This window comes from Heterocephalus glaber, unplaced genomic scaffold, assembly GCF_053883595.1.
Source record: "Heterocephalus glaber isolate CG9 unplaced genomic scaffold, H.glaber_assembly_v1.0 deba00001687, whole genome shotgun sequence".
Taxonomy (NCBI): domain Eukaryota; kingdom Metazoa; phylum Chordata; class Mammalia; order Rodentia; family Bathyergidae; genus Heterocephalus; species Heterocephalus glaber.
In genome coordinates, this window is record NW_028258412.1 from 3,052,443 (window position 1) to 3,077,674 (window position 25,232).

Consider the following 25,232-nt stretch of genomic DNA (forward strand, 5'->3'; position numbering starts at 1 on the left):
TAATCAGCTGTGGTCATCTTTTCTACAATCTACCAGCGATACTGAACTCCTTTAAATGGTGCAAAAGGCTTGCAAGGTTAAGAGACATTTGCTCTCAGTTGGGCATGGTAGCACCCCTGTAATCCCAGCCCTCCGGGAGGGTGAGAAAGGAGAATAACAAGTGAGAGCCCAGCCTAGGCAATTTAATGACTTGGCAAGACCCTGTCTCAAAACAAAATTTTTTTTAAAAGACTGGGGGCATTGCTCAGCGATAGAGAGCCCCTGGGTTCAATCCCCATTACCATGAACAAAACAAAACACATTAGCTCTAAATGTGGTGGCTTGAGGAAAATGACTCTTTTTCTTAATAACATCAAAACAATCTGGCTGGGGGTTTTCAATCACCCTAGAGATCCACCCAGCAGTCTGGTGAGAGCTATAGCTACAGCAGGCCCAGATACTCACCAAGAGGCTGACTTTGTCCCTGGAGAGGTGGAGGCGGCCATTTACTCTCCAGCAGGCCTCATCCTCTTCATTTGGGTTCCCCTTTCCAGTATCACTTCTTGTTCTCCAGCTGTATCCCCAATCCAGTGAATCCAGGTGTGGAAAGATTAAGAGTCTTTTGTCACAACTGCCACTTGAAATTTCATTTTTAGTCAACAGGTAAGTGCCATTTCCCTTTCTTGCAGACCTCTCAGTTCCACGAGTATCTATACAGCTTCTAGAACTGTGGCAGGAAATATAATAAAGCAAGAGATGACTGGAAAAGCCAAATCCATTAGGCAGGTACAATGAGCATCAGTGTGGGTGGCTGTCTGAAGAATGATCTCTTCAAGATCCTCTCCAGGAAACCCCCACAGGGAGAGGCATGCTAGCTGGAGGAAGTGTTCTGACAGATTTCTAACCTGTGGAGTTCAAAGCTATCCTGAAGATTCTTTCAAAAGTTGAAGTTTCCAGTTCAAACATCAGCGCCTTGGTTGTGAAACAAACACAAGGAATGGATTACTTTCAGAAACCCATGAGAGAGCATGTGACCCAAGCAGAGTTGAATAAATGGTATATTTTCAAAAGGGCTTTCCATACTTGTGAAAATTATGTTTCAGAATTTAAAAAAAGGCAGCCAAGATTTCTGAGTAAGTGCCTTAGTTTCTTCAACAATTGATCACAAGTATCACAGAAAATAAAATTAAGTAATTAGTGTGAAAAGGCACTGGGCATTAGGGATCACTATAAAGTGGCTGCCATAGTAATAATGGAACCCAAACTAAGGCACTGTCACTTCAATAGCCCAAAAGAAACCTGAACATGCCAAATTTCAGATCTAGGCAAGTTTTCAAAGAGCAAAAAGAGCACTTTCAGCAAGTGGCTTTCAAACTCTCCCAAGAGAGATAACTCAGTGTACTGAGGAGTTTCAGTCAGCAGGGACCCTGGCCTCATTTTGTCTAATCCTTGTCTCTTGCACTCTCCACCAAAACTACCTTGTCAGCCACCGTCATACCCCTTCGGGAGAAAGGCTGGTCTCAGTTGGCCTCCTAGGAACCTTCCTCCCTCACTGGGCTGGGTGACACTACAGGAAAACATAAAGGATTAATCCTTCCACGTGACAACCTTGTGGTCACTTCAGAAGTTCATTCCTATTGTCACTTTCTCTAAGCTTCATGTCCTCAGTGAACTTGTCTCAAATGCTTGCCACCATTCTGCTATCTTTGAGGACAGCTGGCAACATGGAGGTCTCTCCAGATAACTTGGGGTGCCCTCCCTCATAAGGCCATACCCAGGGTAGTCTACAAAGCATCTCTGGGACCTATGGAGGCATCATCTCAGCTCCTGGAACCAAGGATAACAGCCTGAAAGTTCCCTCCTTTCTTCCGAAAGGACTGGGTCCGACACACCAAGGTTCACTCACTTAACTCTGAAATGTCCAGGAGAGGCCAGTAGTGACCCTGGGGTCACAGATGTCAGAATGTGGCCAGAAATGGCTCTGGCAGTCTGGGAACTGACTCAGGATGTCAAGAAGTGGAAAACAAGGTCGGGGGTTTTGGCACTCGCCTGTAATCCCAGCATTCGGGAGGCTGAGGCAAGAGGATCGCCATGAGTGAGTCTAAGGCTAGCCTGGGCTAATGAGTTCAAGGATAGCCTGAACTGAAGAGCGAGACCTTGTCTCAAAAAACAAACAAAAAGTGAAAAACAAAAGGCCTGAAGGAGGGGTGGTGGCAATGGTGCAGGAAGGAACCCGAGTTGGTCACGGGGACTGAAAAGGGGGTGCTAATGGTTGCAAATGGCCAGGAAGTTGCCAGACACAGTCCTCGAGGCTCAGGAAGCTGCTTGAAACCGCAAGGGGCCTCTAGCCTCAGGACAAGTCTCAGTGCCAGGAGGCTGGGAAACTGCGGGAGAGGCTGGGTCCCACCCCTCGAAGTCTCCAGGCCCCGCCTGCCCACCCACCACAGTACCCAGGTATCCAGGTGCTCGAGATTCAGGATTCTGGATCCGGAGTGTGGGCGACGGCACAGTGGCGACGGCACAGTGCCCACGACTTCCGCCCAGTACCTGTTCGCACCGTAGCTCTGCCCCAGGTCACGCGCTGCCCCGCCTCCCGGGTCCGCCCCCTAAAGGTCGCAGGGAGACGGTGCACGGTGATGACGCAACGAGGGCACGGCGCGGCGGTGACGTCACGAAGCAATGGCTGCGGCCGCGAAGGCGGCGCTCGAGCCCTGGCAGACAGCTGCTCCGCGGAAGCGCTCAGCTACGCGGCGGCCGCAGCGGAGGGAGTTGGAGGCCCGAGGCCATGAGACTGAGCCCGAGGCTGACACCAAAATCGTGCTTCGTCGCCTCCAGGAGGCCGAGTGAGTGCGGGGTCGAGTCTTCGCACGGATGGGTCCCTCTCAGCCTCAGTCTCCCCATCTCTGAAGTGGAGATGTGCCAAAAACTTTAATTGGGGGGTTACTGTGAGAATTTAACGGAGATAACGAGCGCCTTACAGGCCTGGATTATAGTAAGATCTCAGTAAAAGTTATCATTCTTATTCCCATGACAATTCCGTGACCTTGGGCAACTTGAATTCTCTGTGCCTTCGTCTTCTTATATGTGATTTAGTAAATGTAAACTATTTCCCGGCATGTGGTAAGTGCTGGGCCAGGTTTTGCTATTAATACCAAGTCCAATGTTATTAGTATTTTTAGCGCGAGAGAGCAAGAACACGTGATTGTCACCGTTATCATTAATTTATCGACCAGCTGCTATGTGCCTAGCACTGCCTTAAGCATTCTACACACTTGTCAGTGTTGAACATCACAGCCACGCTAGGAGCCTGGTAGCCCAAAGAGACATAGGCAATGAATGTATGGAACCAGACTTCAAACCCGTCTTGCTCACTCCAAAACTTCAGCTTACATCTCGCCATTTGTTTGGACTCTTTATTTCACCCCAGGTCCCTCCATACTTTGCCCAATCCCTGAGAAAGCACAGAGACAATACCCAACACAGGAAGAACTCAGTAAATGTTCCTTACTATTGTTATTGAGAATTAATACTCTTATTTAGTACCAGTCCTGTTAGGGCTCAAGAAATAACCTTAGCGCTTCTTCAGGTCAGTGTCGAGAGCCATCGTGAGAGGGAGAGATTAAACTGATTTTATAGGCTGCTCTTTCCTAGAATTAGGATCAAGAGGCAGTGTGACCCAGAGGTTACCTCTGAATAGAAAGAAATTTTTGACCAACTGGATGAGCCTGGGGTGTGAGGGGTGGAGAAAAACAGCAGCAATTCTTTGTAAGATCTCTGAAGGTGTACGGAGGCAGAGGCAGAATGATCAGAAGTTCAGGGCCAGCCTAGGCAACTTAGTGAGACCCTGTTCCAAAATGAAAATGAATAAAAAGTTCTGAGATACAGCTCAAAGGTAGAACCCTTGCCATCATCCCAGAGGCCTTTGGTTCAATCCCCAGTACTGCAAACAAAATAAAAACTTCAGCTGTAAATGTGAGTGAGTGTGCCTGGGCATTTGGAGAACTCTTAAGACTCTTTCCATATCCCTTAACATTGTGATTATTTCCTCAGCTTCAAAATTTCCCAGAGGCTTCCTGCTTCCAGCACCCCTAAGTATGGTATGGTCACCCCTGCCTTGAGCGGAGAAGAGCCAGGCACTCTACATGCTGATCTGTGCACAGACTTATCAGGCACACCCATGTATGTTTGAGCTCTCCTTTGCCCTCCGTTTCCTTGGTGGGCAGCCTTTGAGCTCCTGTGTTAGCTTTCCTGTTGCTGGGTCAAAATAACTTAGTGGAGGAGGTGTTTATTTTGGCTCATAGTTTCAGTGGATTCAGTCCATGGATGGCTAACTTAAAGGCAGAAACAGCATGGTGAAAGTGTATGGCAGAGAAAAGTTGCTCACACCATGGCAGCCAAGAACAAGAGAGAGCCAGGGGAGGAGAAAGGAACAAGAATATTCCCTTCCAGGCCATGTCCCCAGTGACCTGCCTCTTCTGACCAGGCCCTACCTTGAATAGCACTGTCAGCTATAAACTTGGCAGTGGACTAACTCATTAATGAGTGTAGCCCTCCACCCCCATGATCCAGTCACCTTCCAAAAGCCCTGCCTATGAACACAATTTTAGTATATGTGCTGCCGAAGTGAGCACTCTGCCTGTGAACACAAGACTTGTGGGGGGCCAGTATTTTAGATCTAAACCGTAACAGATCCCTAAACACTGTCTCTGGTCTATGGCTTGTTGGTTCAAATCTAGTTTAATTCACAGTTGACTTTGTTTAGCTCTGGGCTTGTAGAAACCAGTTGTTGAAACTTGAATAAAGAAAGTCTAGGCACTCATCTCTTCTTTTACTTTCCCTTAGAGTTATTTTAATAACAAAGGCAGTTTATTATAACCTATTATGTGGCACTGTCCTAAGAGTGCTAACCCATTCAATCCCTCCTGTGACCCTCTGTGATAGATATGGGTCTTATCATTCTAGAGATGAAGAGACTAAAGTTCAGGAAGGTCAAGGCCAAGTATTTGGCAACTATTTATTAAGCCACAGCTCTGCCAAACTTTGTTGTGGGCCAAAAATCCAGGGCTTCCACTAGGAAACTGCCTCTCCTGTCCCCTCTGACCCCAGCAGTATGGAGACTGGTTCTGGACCTGTCAGTGTGTGCACATCTCTTAAGGGGCAGTAAGAGTGGGCTGTAGGTGGAGGGCACTTGTCCTCAAGGCATCTACCTCATGGTCAGGTGGAAAGATACTGCTAGGGTAGCGCTGAAAGGATGAGAGATGATTGTGCCTTCTTTTCTCAACAGGAACGACCTGCTTATCTCTGCTTTCTGGAGTTCAGCAGTAGGTACATACCACCTGGCCAAGGAGAAGGCTGGGAGGGGAGGGAGGGGGGCCTCAGTGTGGACAGAGAAGGAAATCCAGTCCTCATCTGAGGACGTTTCACTTCTCAGAGCAGTGTTCATGCTGGGTCGTAATTCTGGTTTTTCCCTTAGGGCTGTGTCTCCTTTGGCTGTTAACTATATCTAACCTTCAGTTTATCTGTGAAATAAAGATGATCATATACATGTCCAGTAATATAGTTTTGAGAATTAAATGAGGTCATGTAGGTACATGCTTAGCACAGTGCTTGCTTGCTGCATAGAAGACAATAAATGCTAGCTGTCTTTCTCATGATCATCATCATGTTCTTTTCCCTTGATGTAATAGTGTACTTTTCCCCAAGCAGTTATAATCTCTTCTTAAATATAATATGTAGCAACATGATATTTACGCATTGAGTGAGCATACCAGAGTTAGCTTTTTTTTTTTTTTTTTTTGGTACCGGGGGGGTCGAACTCGAGACCTTGCACTTGTGATGCAGGTAGTGGAAGCACTGAGCTAAACCCCTGGCCCCATAGATAGCTTTTTTATTGAAGACCAATTAGTGTCTTTCATTTATGTTTTAGTTATTATACACAACATTGCAATGAGCAACTTTATGTATAAAGCTTTTACCAAGTTTAGTATGATTCAGTAGGATATATTCACAGAAGTGAAATTGTTTAGTAAAAAGCAGTCACCAACTCAATTTGCATTGTTAAGCTGTTTTCTGAAAGGCTTTTACAAAAATCTCTTATCAGCAAGGACCTAAGGAGTCAGTTTTTCAAATAATTTTTCCTGTCCCAATCTATATAGCTACTTTGATAAGTGAAAATTGATACCTTATCATTGCAATGTATGGCTTTTTGTTTTGTTTTGCATACAGATTTATTCAACTAAATTCACTATCGGCATAATTTTAAAAAGGGACAAGAGAACCTACCTCTTTTAACAGTATTTAAACAGAGTATTTTTTTCTTAGGTTCTTGAGGTCCCTAGTGTCCCTTTTTCTCTTTGACCTTTTCACAGGTTAGCATTCCTATTCTCAGACATTTGTAGTATGATTTTGAGTTATGTTCTTCTAGTCTTTGTTATAAGCAAAACACTATTTCAGAGCATAGGCTGCACTTACTAGGAACTTCCTATTAAATTAGAATGAGTTCACATTAGAGTTTTAGATGGAAACTGTCTATGAATGAAGCCCATTTTTTGTTGAAAGATCTTCTTGGGGTTTGGGCCCTAGGAATCCAGTGCCTGGGATAGCCTGTCAGATTGTGATGGACATGGCTGCACATCCCGGGTGGCTTCTCTCTCTGGGGAGCTGAAGCCCTTACTGCCCTGCTGCGTTTCTCCCCGGCTCTGAGACTTCTCTGGTGGGTGATCTGGCTCTCAAGGGCAAAACATACCCTCTGACTGCCTTTGGGGGCTGCTGTTTCAGAATCCATCAGCCGATGCCTTACAGAACAGCTAGGACAACAGAAGCCTCCTGTGAAGACTCTGTCGGAAGCTTTCGGAAACCTGCACCTTGACTCACCACTAGGTGAGTCCGATGTGGCCCATGCCTCCAGCCCAGGAGAGCCCTTGGTCTCGGGAACCTGCCGTGTGAAGTGTGTGTGTTATGGCATTGGGAACTTTGCCACCTGCATCACAGCTAGAACCCAGCTAGCATTTCTGCTTCTCTTCTTGGACAAGTGCCAGGTAAGTTCTGGATCCACCTTCATCTCCCCTCCCTGGTCTTGCACACAGTATGCTTCTGCATTGAAATAACTCATTCTTCCCTTCTAGACTCCTAGAAGTCACTGCTGGGTCTATGACCCTCTGTTCAGTCCACTCGAAATTGCAGTTCTTCACACCCTTGGTGTGACAGTTCTCAGTGAGAATGAGGTAAGGAACTAGGGGAAACGTGGGGCAGGCTGTGTACATCTTGACCAGACCAACTTCAGGCTCTGCCCATGGACACATTTCTTTGAAATACTGTTCATTCCTCTCCTCTGCTTGCTTGCTTTCCCAGTTCCTGTAAAATTTGACTAGTCAGTCACCTCCATTTTGGTTTATGCTGTACCCATCAGAAAAATTTCAAATTACACAAATAGTATGAACTAGAACATATTAAGTTTGGAAAATTTCTGCAAGGATTCTTTGTCCCAGAATTATGTTAATTGGTATTTCCGGCTGCTATTTAAAAACTGAGAGGGCACAACGTCTGGGTGCTGTGACTGAGGCTCTTCTGGTTGGAACTTGCCTTGTCCCTGGGCAGCAGTAAAAGGGGATGGGACCTCTTCTCAGCCCTCCATGATTCTGAGCCCAGTCACACCCCAGCACCTGGCTGTGAGTTGCAGCTAAATCCTGTGATACCTCCATCCCATGAAGAGCTGGGATTGGATATTTCCGAGACCTCTGAAAAGCTTTATTTCACAGGCACAGAGCTGACACCAGTATGAGCAGACACCTTTGATGTAGGTTTGCATTGTCTTGGGAGTTACAGAGTTGCTTTATTCCTCTGTGTGTCCTGAAACTGCCATCTCATTGTTTATTGTATGGCCTGAAAGTTAGGCCCAGTCAAGAGAAAAATCTGTCCCCAGTGGTGGCAGTATCTGAAAACACTGTCATTTGGTCGAGATCATCTTTGCTGAGTGCCTGCTTGGAGCTGGGCAGGGAGCTTAAGGGAGATGAAGAAAAATGAGAGCCAGTCCCTGTCTTCAGAGAGCCCATGGTTACATCAAGGTTCATAGACTGAAACTGTAAATGATGAATGTGCCATTGTGTCAGAACTGCATACAAGGAGCTGAGACAGGACAGATATTTGGCAACCAGGGAAGGTTTCCTGGGTCTGAGCTGGGATTTGGCAGCGCATCATGAGTTTGCTAAAGGCCCAGAAGCAGAATTGCAGGCAGATCTGCAGAGCTGGCTTCTGGATACCACTGCCAGTTTGTTACTGACCTAAGAGAATCTGTGAGGAAAATGGGAGAGAGGACACCACTGAAGTAGACCAGGCCTGTGTTCCTGCCAAGGAGTTTGGTAAAGAGCAGTGAGTCCCACGAAGGAGACATTGTGCCTTCCTAGGGATATCTGAAGGGCCTTCAGTTATGATGGGGCCCTGAAAGTGACACAGGAAGCATGGAAGATTCCTGAACATGGGGACAGTGACCACTGTCACCCTCCTGTCCTGTCACAGACCAAGAAGACCTTTTATTAGTCCATGAAGGGACTGTGTTCATGTGACACATTTGTTAAGTGAGTTCTTCCTGGAGTCAGATTTCCTGTCTCTATCCCATGATTGCATAGATTTCACACACACTACTGATGGAACTATTCCACAGTCTCATTTCATTTGATGTTCCGCTTATCTCGGCTTGTTATCTATGTGTCCCAATGATCTGTGAGCGTTGCCATCTGTTTCTTTCATTCCCCAGGAAGGCAAGCGGAGTGTTTGTGGGGAGCCCACCATCTTCTACATGCTTCACTGTGGGACAGCCTTGTACAACAATCTTCTGTGGAGTAACTGGTCCGTAGATGCCCTGTCCAGGATGGTCATCATCGGGAACAGTTTCAGAGGCCTTGAGGAAAGGTGAGTCTTCGGATACTGGGATTCAGTCAGGCCTGGAGGTGAAGCCCATACCAAGTTGACCCACAAACAGAAAACGTTTCCATGACTGTTCTGGATGTGGAGATGCTATTCTATAAGGAACTGGATAAATAGTTAAAAACACATTATCAGACCCTTAGTCAAGCTGTGAAGCAAGTGAAGGGGTCTTCACAAATAATCCTTGCCTTCTCTTAGGACAAGACAGGAATGTTTTTGAAAAGCTATTTAATTCCTTTGCATGTAGATCCACACCCTCCATTTCATGATGCTTAGATGTCTGCTTTTAGCATTTCTTTGCTGACAATGGGACACAATTACTAGGTATTCACATTTTCTGCTAGCTAATATACTCCACATCCCTCATTCTGTTCTGAATTCTTCCTATTTTTCAGGTCATTTTGCTTTTCTGTGTTTAATAAAACCATTCACACACCTCCTAGTCACTGTTGTTTTTACTTGTAGGTTGTTGACAAGGATTCTGCAGAAAAATTATCCCTACATTGCAAAGGTATGTATCTGAGTAAGGAGGCTGGGAGGGAGGTGGGTAAGAAATCTTTCTACTTCTCCCTCACTGTGAAGAAGTCTGCCTTGGTATGTGTTGGAGGGAACTAGGGGCTAGTGATGGGGGAATTAGTGTGCTGTCAGTGAGTGCACCCCACAGATCTCTGCTCCAGAAAGCTTAATTTCCTTTATTTTCAATATCATAATCCAACTTATCCACCGCCTTTGGGGTTTCCAGTTCACTACACAAACACATTTAAATAAAAATATTCCTTATTTTCCCAAACGGACAACAGGGTGATAAGTAAAATGGGAGTTTAAGCTAGAACAGTGGGGGTTTCTATGACCAAGAAGACTTTATATTTGAATTTTCCTGCTCAGATTCTGGAAGGACTGGACGAGGTGGAGTTTCCTCAGACTTCAGAGTACATGGACACATTTAATGACACCTCGGTCCACTGGTTCCCTACACAAAAGCTGGAACGCCTCCCCAGAGATCTGTGGATGTTTCAGGAAGAACCTGATTACCAGGGCTGTGAGGACCTTGAGATCATCAGGAAAACAACAGATCCTCCCACTGCTGACATGAACCCAGTGTGAGGCATACAGTGCTGCCTATGTGGAAGCTGCCACCAGCCAGACAGGAAAGCTGCTGGGGAGGGACGCAGAGGAACCCTTTCTTTGCAGTGGGCCAAATGTCAGATGAGAACCAGAAATACAGCAAGTTGGCTGTCCTGTTTTAAGGATGACATGCTGTGTAAGTACTCAGTATGAAGATGTACAGACTTCTAAAATAGCATTTTTACATCCTCCCCGAGTGGCTTGGTCTCATGTAAGTATCTCTGTGTTAGTGTGTAATGCTGGGGATTGAACTAACGGCTTGTGCATGTTGGGCAAGTGCTCTACCACTCCTGGAGACACCTGGAGAGGTGACTGGATCACAGGGCACTATAGTCCTCAGTGCATTATCCTCTGATGTGCGAGCTGAATGTGCTGTTAGGATGTGGGGCCCAGCTGGAAGTGGGCACTGGGGCCAGGCACTCCTCTCTAAGCTCTGCTTCCTGGCTGCCATGCAGTGAACACCTGTCTTCCACCACACTCTCTGCCATGTTCTTGTCCTGCAGTCAGCCCACCACGGGTCTGAGACTTTGGGCCAAATAAACCTCTACTTCTTTAAGCTGCTAGTGTCAAGTATTTTGTCCCAGCAACAGAAAAGCTGATCAGTATAAGCACCAGTGCTGGGGTATCTCCTAAGTAGAGAAGTTAGGCTTCCAGAGATGATTTTAAATTATTTATTCATAACAGTCCTCATCAAGAACAAGTCCATGGCCTGCTCCTGACCTGCCACAGTCTATTTGGCCATGTCAATCAGGCTCTGCAGGGAGGTGGGCACCCAGGTCTTCTCGCCCTGCACAAATACTACCCCTCGGTCGATGTAGATCACAATGCGGCCAAATGTGTACAACTGCTTCCCCTCATGCCGCTTGCCAATGACGGGCATGAAGACAATGTTATGCTCCTCAGCCTTGGTCTCGATGAGGTCTTTGAAGTTCATGGGCACAGAGCTGGCAGCTGCGCCAATGCCCCTCTGGGCCATGTTCTCGGCCTCTCGTCGCTCCTGCATGGCCTCATACTGGAAGTCCTTCCTCCGCTCCGTGTGGGTGAGGTAGGCAATGTTCTCCCGAGCCCCTGGCTGCATGTAGGCACCTGAGAGACAGGAGGGAGGGCAGTGAGGGGCAGCATTAAGGAGTACCAGAACTGTCACTGGGACATGGACTGGGTCTGGGTACACCAGGGTACCTGTTACTCACAGAGGGCAGCTGTGCCCCAAAAGACATGTGGGCTAACAGTCAAGCACCTTGGGGAAAGACTGCACAACTGGCTGATAAGAAAATTAGTTTGTGCCAACCACAAACTGACACGTGAACAGCACACCCAAGAGAGCTGGGCACAAGCTGGGGAACCTAAGCAACATGGCACTGCAGACAAGGTGGGCCCTGAGTTGGGAGTCACATCATTAGAATGCCCAGTCAGTCTCCACTCAGGGACAAACACTCCTCCAGGCACAGGAGAGCTGGGCAGAGGGGATGGGGTGACAGCTAACAGAATCCAGTGGCGACTGTCAATGGAAGAATGAAGAGTACCTGTTTAGGCAGCCAGTGGGGACCAGAAAGCAGACTGTCATTTCATGTTTAGAAACCAGGACCCTGGGACCAGGACATGGTTAAGTGGGTATCCCTACTCACCAACATTAGAGGACACTGCCCTGTTCATGATATCAAGGGCTTCATTAAATTTGTCTTTGATGGATGGATGTGCCAGCACCTGGTCTGAGAACATGGATTTCCACCCCAGGTACCACTTGGTGATCTCTTCATAATTCGGGCTGTTACTGAGCCAGGAGCACAGCACCTGCCAAAAACAGACAAGACGCTTGCATCCCCAGAGGCAACAAATAGAATAACTGCCAATGCTGGTCTTATTTACAGGGCTCATAGGAACTGAAGAGCCTGGCATGGAAGAGTGGCTTTGGAGTCAGCCTGGTAGCATGTGCTGTTGCTGAGCCTCAGCCTCCATGTCCCTAGACAGGGACCTCACAGTCCCTACTCCAAGGAGCTGCTTGAGGAGCTGACCTAATACAAATTAAGTACTAAGAACAGCAGCTGGCCTATGACACATGTTCAGCAAACGGGCCCCTATCATAACAGTCACTTCTTCCTACCACACTAATTCATTCTCATATGAAGCCAGGCCTCAGCAGGAAATTCAGTGCCCCACCCCCACCCCCGTCCTCCCAGAGCCAAGCAGAACAAAGCTCACCTGGAGCCACTTGGGGAAGAAGTGCTTCTCAAGGAGCCCCACAAGGCTGGAGACAGAAATCATCCCTTCCCAGTCGATCACCCAGTAAAAAGCGTCCATGTGCTGCTGGTGGGGGTTAATAACTAACTCCCCAAGACACATCCCTGCAAGAGAATTCGTTCCTAGGCTCAATTTTTGTCCTGACAAAGTCAAAGGGCAATTATCACCAGAGAGAGCAGCTTTGATCTGCTCTTAAAGGTCAATTTTAAGCTCTTGACAAAGCAGTTCTTAAAAAACATTTTTTTTCTCCTACCCAGAAATAAATTCCTAATAATTCAGAGTAAAATGCCACAATAATTTCAGATCAACAATGGCTGTCCTGTCACCAGAAGCCAAGACAGGGCCAATCAGGCAAACCAAAAGGCAATGTGAGTCCAATACTCTGCAGACTTTCAGGCATTGCCATAACTAAACAGCAGAAAGGACCCCAGTTAGATTTACCAAGCATTTCTATGAATTCAAAAGCCATGCTTTAGTTTAGTTCATGACCACTGCCCACAGACCAGGGCATGGTGGACTTGGAATGCATGACCCCATTTCCTTACCTAGCTTGGGCACGATGTTCTTGACCATGAAGGCCTCCCAGGAGCCAGGGGTGAAGACATCTTTCCAGGGCTGGAGGATGAGCTTGGCTGAGGAGTCGCTAGGATGCCACTTTTGCAGGGCGCTGGACAACTTGCTGCGGATCGGGGAGTAGAGCGGCTCTAGGCGTGCCCGCATGAGGGGCAACCATGGATGGATCCAGGAGTGGATGGGGACAGTGTCTGTCAGGGGGTTCCAGCTGTCCACCTGCATGGCAAGCGGGAAACAAAACAGTCACACAGCCTACCCTGGCAAGTTACAGGCAAGGGCCACCTGTGAGGAAGCCCGTGCACACCTGGCTGAGGGCCACAGTGCTCTTCCTATGTGTGGAGGATACAGCCCCTACTTCATGGACAGAAGCGTGAGGCACAAAGAGGCAGCCAAGGTGCATTGTAGCCATTTTGTATTTCATTTCCCCTGAGCGAAGACACTGTCAGTGATCTCAGAAACACTTAATTCTGATTTCATTGAAGATACTGAGAATGAATTCCCTCTTAAAGGAGTGGGGAAAAAAGTACTGAGAAAAAGGCTAGGACTCTCTTTAGGGTAAAATCTGTATTGACAAATTCCTGTTAATTCCAGAAATTCTAACAGCAGGGAGATCATAATGGAGAAAATACTAAACCAAGTGCCCGATGGCAGCACTTGCCACACCCTACCTCACCTCCTTTTGCAGCTTGGGGAAGATGAGCTGGTCGAGGATGTTATCTAAGATCCACACAGGAATAATGTGCACCCAGCTGTCCAGAAAGTCTACCATTGGGTCACAGTTTCTTGGCTGCCACTGGGTAACAATATTTCGAACAAAAGGCATCCAGACTTCCCATATCAGCCTATGGAGAAAGCCAGAGGGCAGATGGACTGGCTGCTCTGACTGGTTTGAAAGTCCACTAAACACATCACCAACTCCCAACTCTAGCAGAAGCAGAATTCCAGCCACAGAAAGCCACCAAGCCAGTCCCCACACTGGCTAGCCAGACTTCAGCCTGCTGCTACCTCACTGTCCTTGGACCCCTGGGGCCTCAGTCTTCAAGATCACACAGGCTCATGGCCCCTACACAGGGACCCTCCCCAAGCACGAGGTGCTTTCCCCTTTAGCCAAACCTCTCACGCTCTGGGACACAGCCTGAAAGTCCCCTCCTCTGACAGGTCTCTGCTCCAACCCCACCCATGTTGCTGTTTCCCCTTGTTATTTGCTACTGCATTCCCTGTGTTTGCTGCATCATTGGGTCATTCCTTCCATGCCACCTGCCATTTCCACAGCACCAAGTACTCCTAGGCAGTATTCCTAGGCTACACCCAGCACTGGGCACTTGTGCCACACTCAACAAGTACGGGCTGAGTGGGTAAATGAATGAGTCTAAATTCCCAGAGTGTCAGCGTGCCGTCCCCAGCCCTCACAAGCAAGCCCCAGCTCTGCCCCCACCCTGCCAGCCCCAAGAGACAGCAGGGCTTGCCCTGGGACCTGTGAAAGGCATCTGCAGAGAGGTCCTGGCCGCCGTGTGACAGGAGCTGGTCGTTCTCCAGTAGGCTCTTCCACTTGGAGACGATCTCGGTGCCATAGGCACAGTCCTGCAGAGAAACACCTCACAGGTCAGCCAGCCCTCCTGCCCTCTGCACAGCCGTCAAGCAAGGGCCCAGATGAGGCATGCAGGCAGACACCCCCACGACTCACTTTGAGGGGGTCCCACTCCTTGAAGTAGTCCTTCATGAGTGGGTACACAATGGCCACCGCAAGGTCCATGCGGTCCGACATCCGATACTCCTCGTAGTACTTATCCTGCAGGGTTTCAAAGACGCGGGCACACTCATCCAGCGTGAGTGGGTCACTGCAGCTGGGCTGCATGCGCCGCTCGCATTCCTCCACCATCTCCAGCACCTTGCTAAGGTTGGAGATGACCCGCTCCTCATGGTCCAGGACCTCAGACATCTTCTCTAGCTCGTGAGAGAGGTTGACCACCATGTCCCGCTCATACTGCAGCTGCCGGTCATTCTGGATGATCTCCTGCTCAGTGAGGTCAATGAGCAGCTGCAGGTTGTGCTCCAGCTCAGGCAGTGCAAAGCCTGGGGCCTTTGTTTCTTTGCCGGGCAGGGGAGGCAACTGAGACTGCAGAGGCAGCCCGTCGTCTGGCACGTTGTGCTTGTGGCTGATCTGGCTATAGCTGTAGTAGACCTTCTGCTCCCGGCCCGTCATGTCTATGACCTTGGAGAAGGGGGCAGAAGGCACACAGGTTAACACTCCCCACTGCTGCCTGGTAACAGCATGAAGCCCAGGGAAAGCCTGATGCCAGCAGTGTGTGGGAACCACACTAGTCAGTAGCGCTAAAGAAGGGCAGAGTGTCTACGGGGGGACTACACTGTACTCAATCAGAGGAGCTGCAGGGGACAGGGCAGGTGCAGAGAGCAGTTCCAGACTGACCCCTCGGGACAGCCACACAGAGAACAGATGTTAGGAAAACCAAGAAAATTTCAACAGAGACTGAGTATTAGTGAGGAAAATGCATTTTCATGGAAGAGACCATACTGCTGAAAGCAGGTAACAAAACTATATGTACAATCAAACTATGGCATTTTGATAAAAACCACAAATATATGCATACAAGAATAGAAAAAAAAAAAAAAAAAGACCTAGAAGGAAGTACGTGAAGATGTTAAAATTTGGCAATCTTTCGAATGACAGAAACTTTTTCATACTTTTGCTTCTCTGGATTTCCTAATTTTTTTAATGCCCTGCATGTGACCCTTTTAATAAAGACTGAAACACACACACACACAAAGTTTCTTGGACAAAGGCAGCTTTGGGAATGAACTGATTGATCTCAACTTTGTAGGAAAACTGAGGAAATCTGAGTGTGGGTTGTGCTTCTGAAACAGAGTTGTCACTTTTAACTAGCAGTGTGATCCACGAACCACTTACATTAGAACCACAGGGAAAAAAAGTCTAGATTTACGGACTCAAAATTGCTAGGTAAAACCTGAACACCCCCATTTCTTACCAGGTTCACCAGATTATCTGATACCAATGACACAGACCATTTGAGAACCCCACTTTGGGCTTTTTTAGTTCTATGATACACAGTCTATATCCTACACTAAACTACAATAGCCAGTTCTTGCCAGTGTTCCTCAGCTCCTTGGGAAAGTGGTGGGAAACTAATACTCCACGTGCACTGTTGTCTGGTTTACCACTATTGTGCCATGAAGGTCCCTGGCACAGAGCTGGAACTCAGTAACACTACTGAACATGTCAAGTGTCCTGAATGGAACCTGCTACTACCAGGTCACAAAAGGAGGACAAGAGAAACAAAAGCACCCAATTAAAAGACCCGTGCTAGGTGTAGTGGTACATGCCTGTAATCCCAGCACTTGGGAGTCTGAGATAGGAGGATCGCCATGAGTGCAAGGCCAGCCTTAACTACAAAGCCAAACCCTGTCTCCCAACACACACACACACAAAATAATAAGACCCAAAGAAGCTTAGGAAATGCTGAGTGTCTATTCAGGTGGGGGTTGCTTTTTTGTGTTTTTGAATAGATCCTGGCCTGGGTATCCAAGGGCACCATACCTTGACCTGAGCAAGCTCCTTCTGGGGAGCAGTGAGCTTCTTGCTAATTCTGCCCTTGGCCTTCAACTCTTCCACCGTCTTGTAAGAGTACTTTGGCTTCTTCTTGCTTCCACTAGGGTCTTTCCTCCACTGGCTCAGCTCCTTCTGAAACTCCTGAAGCAGAGAGCTATAGTCAGTCTCAACAGGAAGTGCCACTTCTTACAGCAGGTGGGGCCAACCTAGGCCATCAGTCACCAGCTGCTGCCTTAATCTATACCACGGTCTTTGTGAACAACTGTACGTGCATAACATTGAAACCATCTAATGACACTCTTACAAATCGTGAGGAACAGGCCCCAAGTCTCAAAGCCAAGGTCTTTCACAGTCAGGTGTGCCAAACTTCTCCACAGGGTGATGTAAAATGAAAGAGGAAACTGGCAGAGTCCAACCCTCAGAAGTTGGTTTTGTGGTTGTCGTTTTATTTTCTTCACACAGGTTTAATCCTGTACTTTTCTCAAAGAGTATCTGGACTTCTGGCCATTTTGGGGAAATGAGAAGATCGGGGGAAACTGAACCCACATTCTCAGGTGGCAACAATCATTTACACCTGAACAAAGACTTCCCCTTCAGATGGCTACACCTTGCCAGGTGCCTCATTCTCCACTACACCTTGCTGTCTTGCACCTGGTGTGAGATGCCACACCTGTTGCCTGACACCCATTCACATCTAAGTCTGAGAACCCAACTCAGTTGTCAGCCCCAAATTACCAAATGCCTCCTTCCTCATTAAAAGGAGCGGATCAGTGACAACAGTAACATGTTCCTTTGTGGCATCCTGGTTTCTCTCATACAAGCAAAAGACAAATGCCTCAATCGAGAGCTAACCCTTCTAATGTGACACACCACTACCAACTGATGGCTTGATGCAGCAACAGAATGAAACCTGAGCACCTAAAAACGGCCACTCAGGCCTTGTTGGGAGACCAGCCCACCTCTCTGAGCACATCAATTCCTCTGGCTTGTGCGCTGCCCCCCACCACAGTGGCACCCTGTAAGGTCTCTAACTCTCACGTAGTACTTTAACCCAGTGTCTTCTGGCCTCTTGACTCTCCCTATTGCTAGCACCTTCTCCTCCACTAGGTCCAACTGAAATGTTTTATTCCCTAAAGGTTTCCCATCCTGTTTATTAGACATAGGTCAGCACCATTCTCCCTGTCCTTATTTTCTCTGTAGGCACTTCCTGGGACACACTGCCATTCTAAGCAGATTGTGGTTGCTTGTGTGCTGTCTGTCTCTGTCCAGTAGGCTCTCTGCTCATCCATCAGGGCACATCCAGGCTCCACGTACGTACCTGGCATATAGACTGTGAGCAGTAAACATTTGAAGACATACAGAATGCATGAATGGATGGACAGACAGCTATCGAAATGACAACAGGACCCCACCCACGAAGTTCCTGTCCCCTGGTTACCTCTTCAGCCTCCTCTTCTGAGTCCACCACGGGGAAGTCCTGCAGGGACTGAGTGGTCCGCTCGGAGCCATAGGCCCCCACAGCTCCTTTTCCCTTTCTCTGTTTGGCTTCAATGGGGTTAATGATACCTGGCCAATTTCAGCAAAAGAAAAAGCAGCAGATCTGATCAGCTCATGTATGTGAACAAGCCACTTGATGAAATCACATTTCCTTGCTCCTTACACAAACTACCACCCCACTCAGCAAGGAGTGTGCTGCCCTATACTTGGAACACTGTTCACATCCCACGTGGTCTGAAAGTTTTGGCTGTTGATGTTACCATGGAACTGTTGTTGACCTGAGGTTATTTATGTCCAAAGGGCAGACTTCATTTCTACTGGGATTCACCATGTTGGTGGACAGGAAGAAAATGAATGATTCGTTTAGAACGGAGAACTTAGCCATACTGAATTTTACACTTCCGCATCTGGAAGCCTCTATTGTGGCAAGCACAGTAATTTGGGCAGTATACTGGTTCTGATGGAAGTAAAGCTGCAATTTAATATTTAGAGACTGCTCATCTGTTTAGCAGTTCATACTGCCTGTGTTTCACTTTTATAGCACGTCTAGGCCCTGGACATATATGTTAGGGTATTCTCATAAAAGCATTTACAAACAGGATCATAAGGCATCAATGATGATGCCTCCCCCCACCCCAAATTTTCCAACCTTCCTGGCCCTTTCTAGTACTACTGAAATCTCAAATAAGATCTGCATCCACATTCTCCTTCTAGGTCAGCATTTCTACCATCCTTCATGTTCATGAATTTTTCTTCTGGCTAATATTTTCAATACATAACCTGAAGTTAACTTTTTTTTTTGGTACCGGGGATCAAACTCAAGACCTTGCACTTGCGAGGCAGGCGGCGGAACCACGGAGCTAAATCCCCGGCTCCTGAAGTAACTTTTAACAGCTATTTGGAAACTAGAATGTGAATCATAGGAAATACTTTTGATTATATCCAATTCCCAGTTCTGATCATTCCTAGGAAATAGCACAAGAGAGGGAAAAGTTCCTGCAGGAAGAATCCAACTATGTGGCTCTAAGATAAAGGAGATAAGCCTGTGTGTGAGGGGAGATGTCTCGACGGGGCTGGGGGTGAGAAGACAGAGGAGACTGGGCTGCCAAGCGAGCACAGAGGGACCCGAGGCAGGAAATGCTTAGCGAATACTACAGCTACATATCTCTACTATTAAAAAAAGCTACACAGAGCCTAGCGTGATGGTGCACGCCTGTAATCCCAGCACTCTTGGAGGCTGAATTTCAAGCTCACCTTGGGAAACTTGGTGAAACTATGTCTCAAAAATAAAAAGGCTGGGGATGTAACTCAGTGTGAAGGCCCTGGGTTCAATCCTCAGTTCCAAAAGAAAGAAAATTTAAAAAGCTATACAGAATGTTTTACTGATATTCCTGAGGAACACATAAATCATTGTTTTTGGAAAATCAAAACCCTATGAGTAGGCACTGGAAACTTAAATGCCTTCAAGACCCAGGCAAACTCATGGGAATGAATAAAGTGGGCCACGGTTCAAGACAACAGGGAGTGGTGAAGCCTGCTTCCAAGTGAAGGCATGTGCGGTCCCAGGGGAGCTATGATTCAGCTGAACTACTCCCAGCCAAAACCTACTTCTAGGTATAAATGATTTTGCAACATGGGCAACTAATTCATTATTTTAGAAACACTGATGGTCAGGCCAAAACAAACCCTGTTTTCAACTATCTCCTGCATGTTTTAGACCCAAATGCTTTCCCTCCCACTGAGGCACTTTATTGAACCTGGTTTTGGGAAAGTAAGGTAGATGAGGACCACAACTGTCCCGTGTTGGCAAACCCAGGAGCAGCGTTCAGGACATTCAAAAGGGAAAAAGCAGAGAAAACCAAACCCTCCATCAGCTGCCCCCCTCTTCCCTCTCCTGGCCTCCATGGGGCACACACCCAGGACATTGCAGCCATACCTTGTGCATTCTTCCCAAGACCCCGGCCGGGCACATAACCCATCTTCTGAAGAAGCTTCTGTCCAATGCCTTTTGTATGTCTTTCCCAGCTGCCAAAGTCCATGAAAGACTTGGTTCCTCCTGCAAAACCTTTCTGGCTGGGCTTAAAATTGCCACCCTGCAAAGAAAAAAACAAACAGACTTAGCAAATTGCAAAAGAAAAATCTAGAAAAGCTTAGCCAGCAAGAAAATGGCCTGACTCTTACAGAGCGCAATGAAGATGTCACATGAACCAAAAATCTATCCACAATGCATGTCAGGAAAGACAACTGCACAGAAACACGCTGCCATGGGGAGAAACCCACATGACTGATGCCCACTGAGCTGCTCCCTCTCAAGGAGTGCTCAGGCCACAGGGACCTCTGAAAGATATCTCTGGATGAGTATCCTGCCATAAGACTCTACCGTTTTTAACTTCTTTGGTCCAAAATCCTTGGGGAAGTCATCCTGTGTAACAGGCTTCTCTTCATCATCAGAGTCTTCCAATTCTGCCTCCTCAGCTGCCCCTTTCTTGAGCCCCGCACTAATGAAGTTGACAGGAGCAGAGTAGTCCCGGGCCCTGCAGGCACAGATATGAAACATCAGATCTGTAAAGAACTTTTCTGTAGCCCTCTGTCCCATCCTAGAAATTTGGCTCACTAGAAAATTCCTCAGCAGCACCTCCTGGGATCCAATTTTAAAAAGAGACACTTGTTTTTATGTATCAGAATATCAGAAAAGCACAGACTTTCTGTAATCATACATAACTTTTTTGGAGGTGGTGGTGGTACTGGAGATTGAACCCAGGGCCTTCACACTGAGCTATACGCCCAGCCCATTTTTTATTTTCAGACAGTTGCTCAGTTGCCCAGGCTAGGCTCAAGCTTGTGATCCTCCAGCCTCGGCCTCTCAGAGTGCCGGGATTATAGATGCGTGCCACTTTTACATTTTTGTTTACCTTAACAATCATTTGTTTTAGATACTATTTCAAGTATTAAAAAAAACAGAAGCTGGGCGTGGTGGTGCACACCTGTATCCCAGCACTTGGGAGGCTGAGGCAGGAGGCTCACTGTGAGTTCAAGGCCAGCTGGACTACATACCGAGACCCTGTCTCAAAAAACCAAAAACAAACAAAAAACCCACTACAGATGGATGAAAATCATGAACAAGTAAAACCTGTTGAAATATGTGAATACAAAATATATTATGTTATCAAATTAAGAAAGTCATATCCATTAAATTTATTTGAAAACTAAAATACTCTAAGACATTAACTCCATGAAATGTATTGATTTACAGTGGACCCTTGACTTATAAATTCGATTGGTTCCAAGGGCTGGCTGTAATCAAGTTGACTGTAAGTCAATACAGCTAGGATCTGGATGTTTACCTGAGTACATGCTATAGATAACAAGAGGCAGATGAATCTTCCTTTAGCCTAAGTAACCCAAGCTGTTCGTATGTCAGGCCAGTTGTCACTTAAAGGTCCACTGTAAATTCTGACTACTTGAAACACAGCAATTACAATAAGTGATTACCTTCAGTTTGCTTTTGTATAAAATAAAGCTGTGTGGTTAATGGAGCACAGAAAGAAACAAATCCCATGAAAAACCCTGGGATATTACAAAATAAAATGATACCTTATTAAAATGACCAACCTACTAATTAAACATCTCCACAACAGCCAAGAGAGTTCAGAGAACTTTTTCCTAAAAGAGGCACTATAACTTGGTGGTCAAGAGCCTCAACTTGAGAGTCATGGAGGTCCAGGTTTTAATGCCAGCTCAGGTCCTACCTAGCCATGTGACTTTGGGCCTCCATTTCCTTAAATTCTTTTATTGGTACATTTTAGGTATACAATACGTTTACATTTTAGGTATACAATACGTTTACATTTATCATTGGGTGGGCCTCCATTTCTTAATCTGTACAATGCGGATAATAATGGTACCTTTCTCATAAAGTGAATGAGACCAGCTGTGCAGTACCCAGGACAAGTAAGCAGTCAATACATGTTGGCTATTATTACCTTAAGATTATCCCTTTTTTTTTTTTTGTACCGGGGATCAAACTCAGGACCTTGCACTTTCGAGACAGGCAGCAGCACCACTGAGCTAAATCCCCAGCCCAAGATTATGCCATTCTTGATCCCTGGTCCACTTACACTTACGCTTTTAGATGTCATATGGATGATAACTCATCCTTAGGCTTTCTCCTTCAGCCTCCACTGTGAAAAAGTCCCAATCATGGCCACACGTTGGCTGAGCACATGGCTCAAGTGGCGGCCCACACACAGGTGATCCAACATTGGGGAATAGACCCGAATCTTTATCTCCCCAACCTTCCCCAGCTCAGACTACTGCCACTTCTGCTGGGATCACTGCCTCACCTTCCTCTCAGAGTTCTGTCTTCATTGTTGCCGCACTTCCCCTGCACACCTGCAGAGGGTTTTCGCAAACCCTAACCTACCCCATATCACAGCCTCTCTACCAACAACCCTTCCCAAACGACCCTCCCCTCTTGACTCCAGCCTATAACACCTTCTGTACTCTTCCAGATACCCTGCTGCCTTCCATCAAAGGCCTCTGCATACATTTCTCCTATCACCCTAGTCACCTTTAATTTTCATCTCAGCTCACTTCTTCAGAGAAATCTCCCCCTGACCTCTCAGAACAAACCAAATGTGCTTTTAGACATTTGTGCTGTCCCTCTTGTCCTTATTGCAGCTACAAAGTTAGACCGTCTGAGCTACTAATTGATATTAGCTAACCTCTATCCACTGGAGTCTGAGCTACAGGAAGGCAAGGACTGGGTCTACAGCACAAGGCCTAGTACATACTAATCGCTCCATAAGTACAGATTGAAGATCAGATTGGTGAAAGATCAGCATGTCAGCCTGAAGAAGAAACTGGACCTCCCTAGCTGATGTTGGAGCTAAGGGACTCAATAAGGCAAGGAAAGGAATATTCTTGTGGGAATGTCTCCCTCATTTCCTTAAGCAAGAGTGAGCAGCCCCATTGTAGCAATACCGTTTGCCTCCAAAGCTGGGCCTCTCCTCATCTGAGTCACGCTCTGCCCACACCCCATAAGTGGCTTCTTCTTTGGTCTGCCAATGGCGCTGCCGGTTGGGGTTGAATTCATTCTGGAGATCCCAGTCAGTGATCTCAAAGTTCTCCCGCTCATCATCGTCATCATCCATGTGGCCTTCCCCGTCCCGGTACAAGTGGGACAATGACATGGCCAGTCACTAAAGGGACAAAAAGAATATAATCAGTGATAAGTCCCAGGGAAGCAACAGGAGGATTCCTTGGAAGTCTGTATTTCTTGCTCCCTTCACCACCTCTTCAAATTTAAAGTTCATTAAAATCATTATTACTATTCAATAGAGTAGACAGTAAAAACACAGTTCAGAAAGCAATCAGTAGTAACACAGACAAAACAAAAGACTAGTTCCAACTATCTATATGCTTCTTAAAATGTACAACTTCTTAGGCCTAATCAAAGTCATCAATGTCACACACACAAATACACAATACACAGAAAAATAACCAAGTAAGCCAATCTATACATTATTGCCTCAGAAAGTGGGGGAACATCATCTTAGGTCTCATATTTTAACGTGCTTTTTATTACTGAGGAAAGAATTTCATCTCCCCCCTTGGTGGTCCCAGAAGAATTTTAGAAAATGTTTTCTGAAATACATTACTTTTTGAAACTCAACAACTCTTGGGCAAAAGTCATTTTTTTTCTCCAAAAATACAAATATCTCCTAATGAGCTGAAAGCCTGCAGTAATTAAGAACACTTCTTTAACACTCACGCCTCTCTGATTTGGAATAAATCCACCTCCTCATAGCTAGGTGATGAGATTTGTCTGTCTCACTCTTAAATTGGATCAATGACTAAACAACCTTACAGACTGCTTGTGAGAAGATTTTGAAATCAGGCACAGCAAAAATCACAATCTGGGTTTAAATTCCAACTGCACCAGGTACTCAGTAAAACTGAGTATCGAAAGCACAAAAGGGCAAGTGTGGTGCATTACAAAGTAACACATTCCTGCTCTAGCCTTGCTGCAAGCAGCTTTCAGGCAGTGTCAAACTCTGGTCAACCGTAAGAATGTTCTCCCTGCTCCCTCTCACGGTGCACCGGTTGCAGGCAGCCGGTTTCACCCCTATCCAGGAGTGCACAGGTGGGAACTGTTCTCAAAGGAGGTAGGGAGCCCCTCGTGCATAAGATTAAATACTACACTGCCTCTTTGGGCACAGGGCATGTTAAAAATCCCAGAGTAGTCTTAAATTATAGGCCCCTCGGTAGATGCTAAATACAAGACACTTCTACGAGATGGATACTACTAACATTTCCATACCTTGGATAAGAAAACAAAAGCCAAGGAAAGGAAGTACCGTGCCCTAAATTGCAGAGCAACAAGGGCTCCAAACCATTAGTTTTTGAAGTCAGGACTTGGACTTCACTCGACCCTGCTGTCTACGCTTCCAAGCAGATTCGGGTTCTAACTGGGCCTAGGTAGAGACTCCCCTACAACCCGAGCGGTACCGCTCCTTTCCACCCCGGCAGAGCTGTGGGCGAAACGGAATTCACACCGGCTGGGCCCTCGCCCCGACTCCCGCAGACACCCAGCGTCACTCCGCCACACCCACTCACCTGCCCCGCTCACCTCTACGCAGGGTCCAGGGTACCAACAAGAATTTCACACGCCGCACGCGAAGACTGCCACAGCGGCAGCCGAGACCCGGAAGATTCCTGGGCTGGCGCGCCGGAAATGACGTTAGACAGCGGAAATGGAGTACTGGTCGCCCTAGTAGCGCCAAACCGCTAGGGTGGGTTTGTTCTGCAGCTGCCAGTTGAGATAGTAAAAAAGAAAAGTGGACTTGCAAGGCGCGGCCTGGGAATGATTTCCCAGCCTTATCGGCCTCTGTGCTGCGCCTGTTTTGTGCTGCAGTGCCCATCTTGTAATGACCGCGGGGGAGTTCTTGAGCCACCTCGGCCTAAGGAGACTCCTTTGCCAGGCCGAGATGCTAAATCTGTGAAATGGGCATCTGGGAGTAGTTGCTAAAATGGTTGTGAAGGATATCGACGAGAGTAGGGAGGCTGACACATGGCGTTCAAATAAAAATAACGAATATCCAGAGTGTGTGTCGACTGTCTTTGGCTCTCTCAGTATAAGCACCAGTGTGGAACCAGAGAAGTCGCCTTGTGCGGGGGATGGCAAGAGACTGAAAGAAGGAGTGGGAAAACTCCAGAGTTCCCAAGTGTTTTCTCCAAGAAATATTTTCATTATCTTCCTTTCCAATGGCTAGGTAAATGAATTCATCTACTGATGCAATTAAAATGTGCT

At 46.9% G+C, this 25,232-nt stretch overlaps 3 protein-coding genes across 8 annotated transcripts in view; 1 reads left to right on the forward strand and 2 right to left on the reverse strand.

The window, feature by feature from the left end:
- Positions 1 to 2,575, reverse strand: part of Hps4 (HPS4 biogenesis of lysosomal organelles complex 3 subunit 2) — a 29,301-nt gene extending 26,726 nt beyond the window's left edge. For 2 of the 4 annotated variants that reach the window (XM_087198313.1, XM_087198312.1), the window contains exons 1-2: positions 2,430 to 2,575; positions 445 to 951 (exon numbers count right to left, since the gene is read on the reverse strand). In XM_087198313.1, the coding sequence (XP_087054439.1) occupies positions 445 to 485 (41 nt within the window). In that variant the 5' untranslated portion in view covers positions 486 to 951; positions 2,430 to 2,575. The remainder of the gene's footprint in view (positions 1 to 444; positions 952 to 2,429) is intronic. The other 2 variants (XM_004843346.3, XM_004843347.3) reach the window with 2 other exon arrangements.
- A 44-nt stretch (positions 2,576 to 2,619) lies between these two features.
- Srrd (SRR1 domain containing) lies at positions 2,620 to 10,582 on the forward strand. 2 transcript variants are annotated; one of them, XM_004843352.3, is made up of 8 exons: positions 2,620 to 2,822; positions 4,030 to 4,158; positions 5,264 to 5,304; positions 6,757 to 7,016; positions 7,104 to 7,202; positions 8,732 to 8,886; positions 9,367 to 9,412; positions 9,787 to 10,582. In XM_004843352.3, exons 1-8 carry the CDS (start codon positions 2,659 to 2,661, stop codon positions 10,003 to 10,005), a joined length of 1,113 nt encoding a protein of 370 aa, XP_004843409.2. In that variant the 5' UTR covers positions 2,620 to 2,658; the 3' UTR covers positions 10,006 to 10,582. The 2 variants fall into 2 exon arrangements, with proteins under 2 accessions (XP_004843409.2, XP_004843410.2); XM_004843353.3 differs by lacking the exon at positions 4,030 to 4,158 and having other exon boundaries at positions 2,622 to 2,822.
- A 101-nt stretch (positions 10,583 to 10,683) lies between these two features.
- Tfip11 (tuftelin interacting protein 11) lies at positions 10,684 to 24,654 on the reverse strand. Of its 2 annotated transcripts, none has more exons than XM_004843349.4 (13): positions 24,539 to 24,654; positions 22,904 to 23,121; positions 20,301 to 20,454; positions 19,857 to 20,013; positions 17,862 to 17,989; positions 16,412 to 16,564; positions 14,522 to 15,049; positions 14,312 to 14,418; positions 13,511 to 13,679; positions 12,810 to 13,053; positions 12,226 to 12,368; positions 11,652 to 11,817; positions 10,684 to 11,112 (listed from the first exon to the last, which is right to left on the reverse strand). In XM_004843349.4, exons 2-13 carry the CDS (start codon positions 23,110 to 23,112, stop codon positions 10,757 to 10,759), a joined length of 2,514 nt encoding a protein of 837 aa, XP_004843406.2. In that variant the 5' UTR covers positions 23,113 to 23,121; positions 24,539 to 24,654; the 3' UTR covers positions 10,684 to 10,756. The 2 variants fall into 2 exon arrangements, with proteins under 2 accessions (XP_004843406.2, XP_004843407.2); XM_004843350.4 differs by having other exon boundaries at positions 24,552 to 24,650.
- Positions 24,655 to 25,232: the final 578 nt, after the last annotated feature.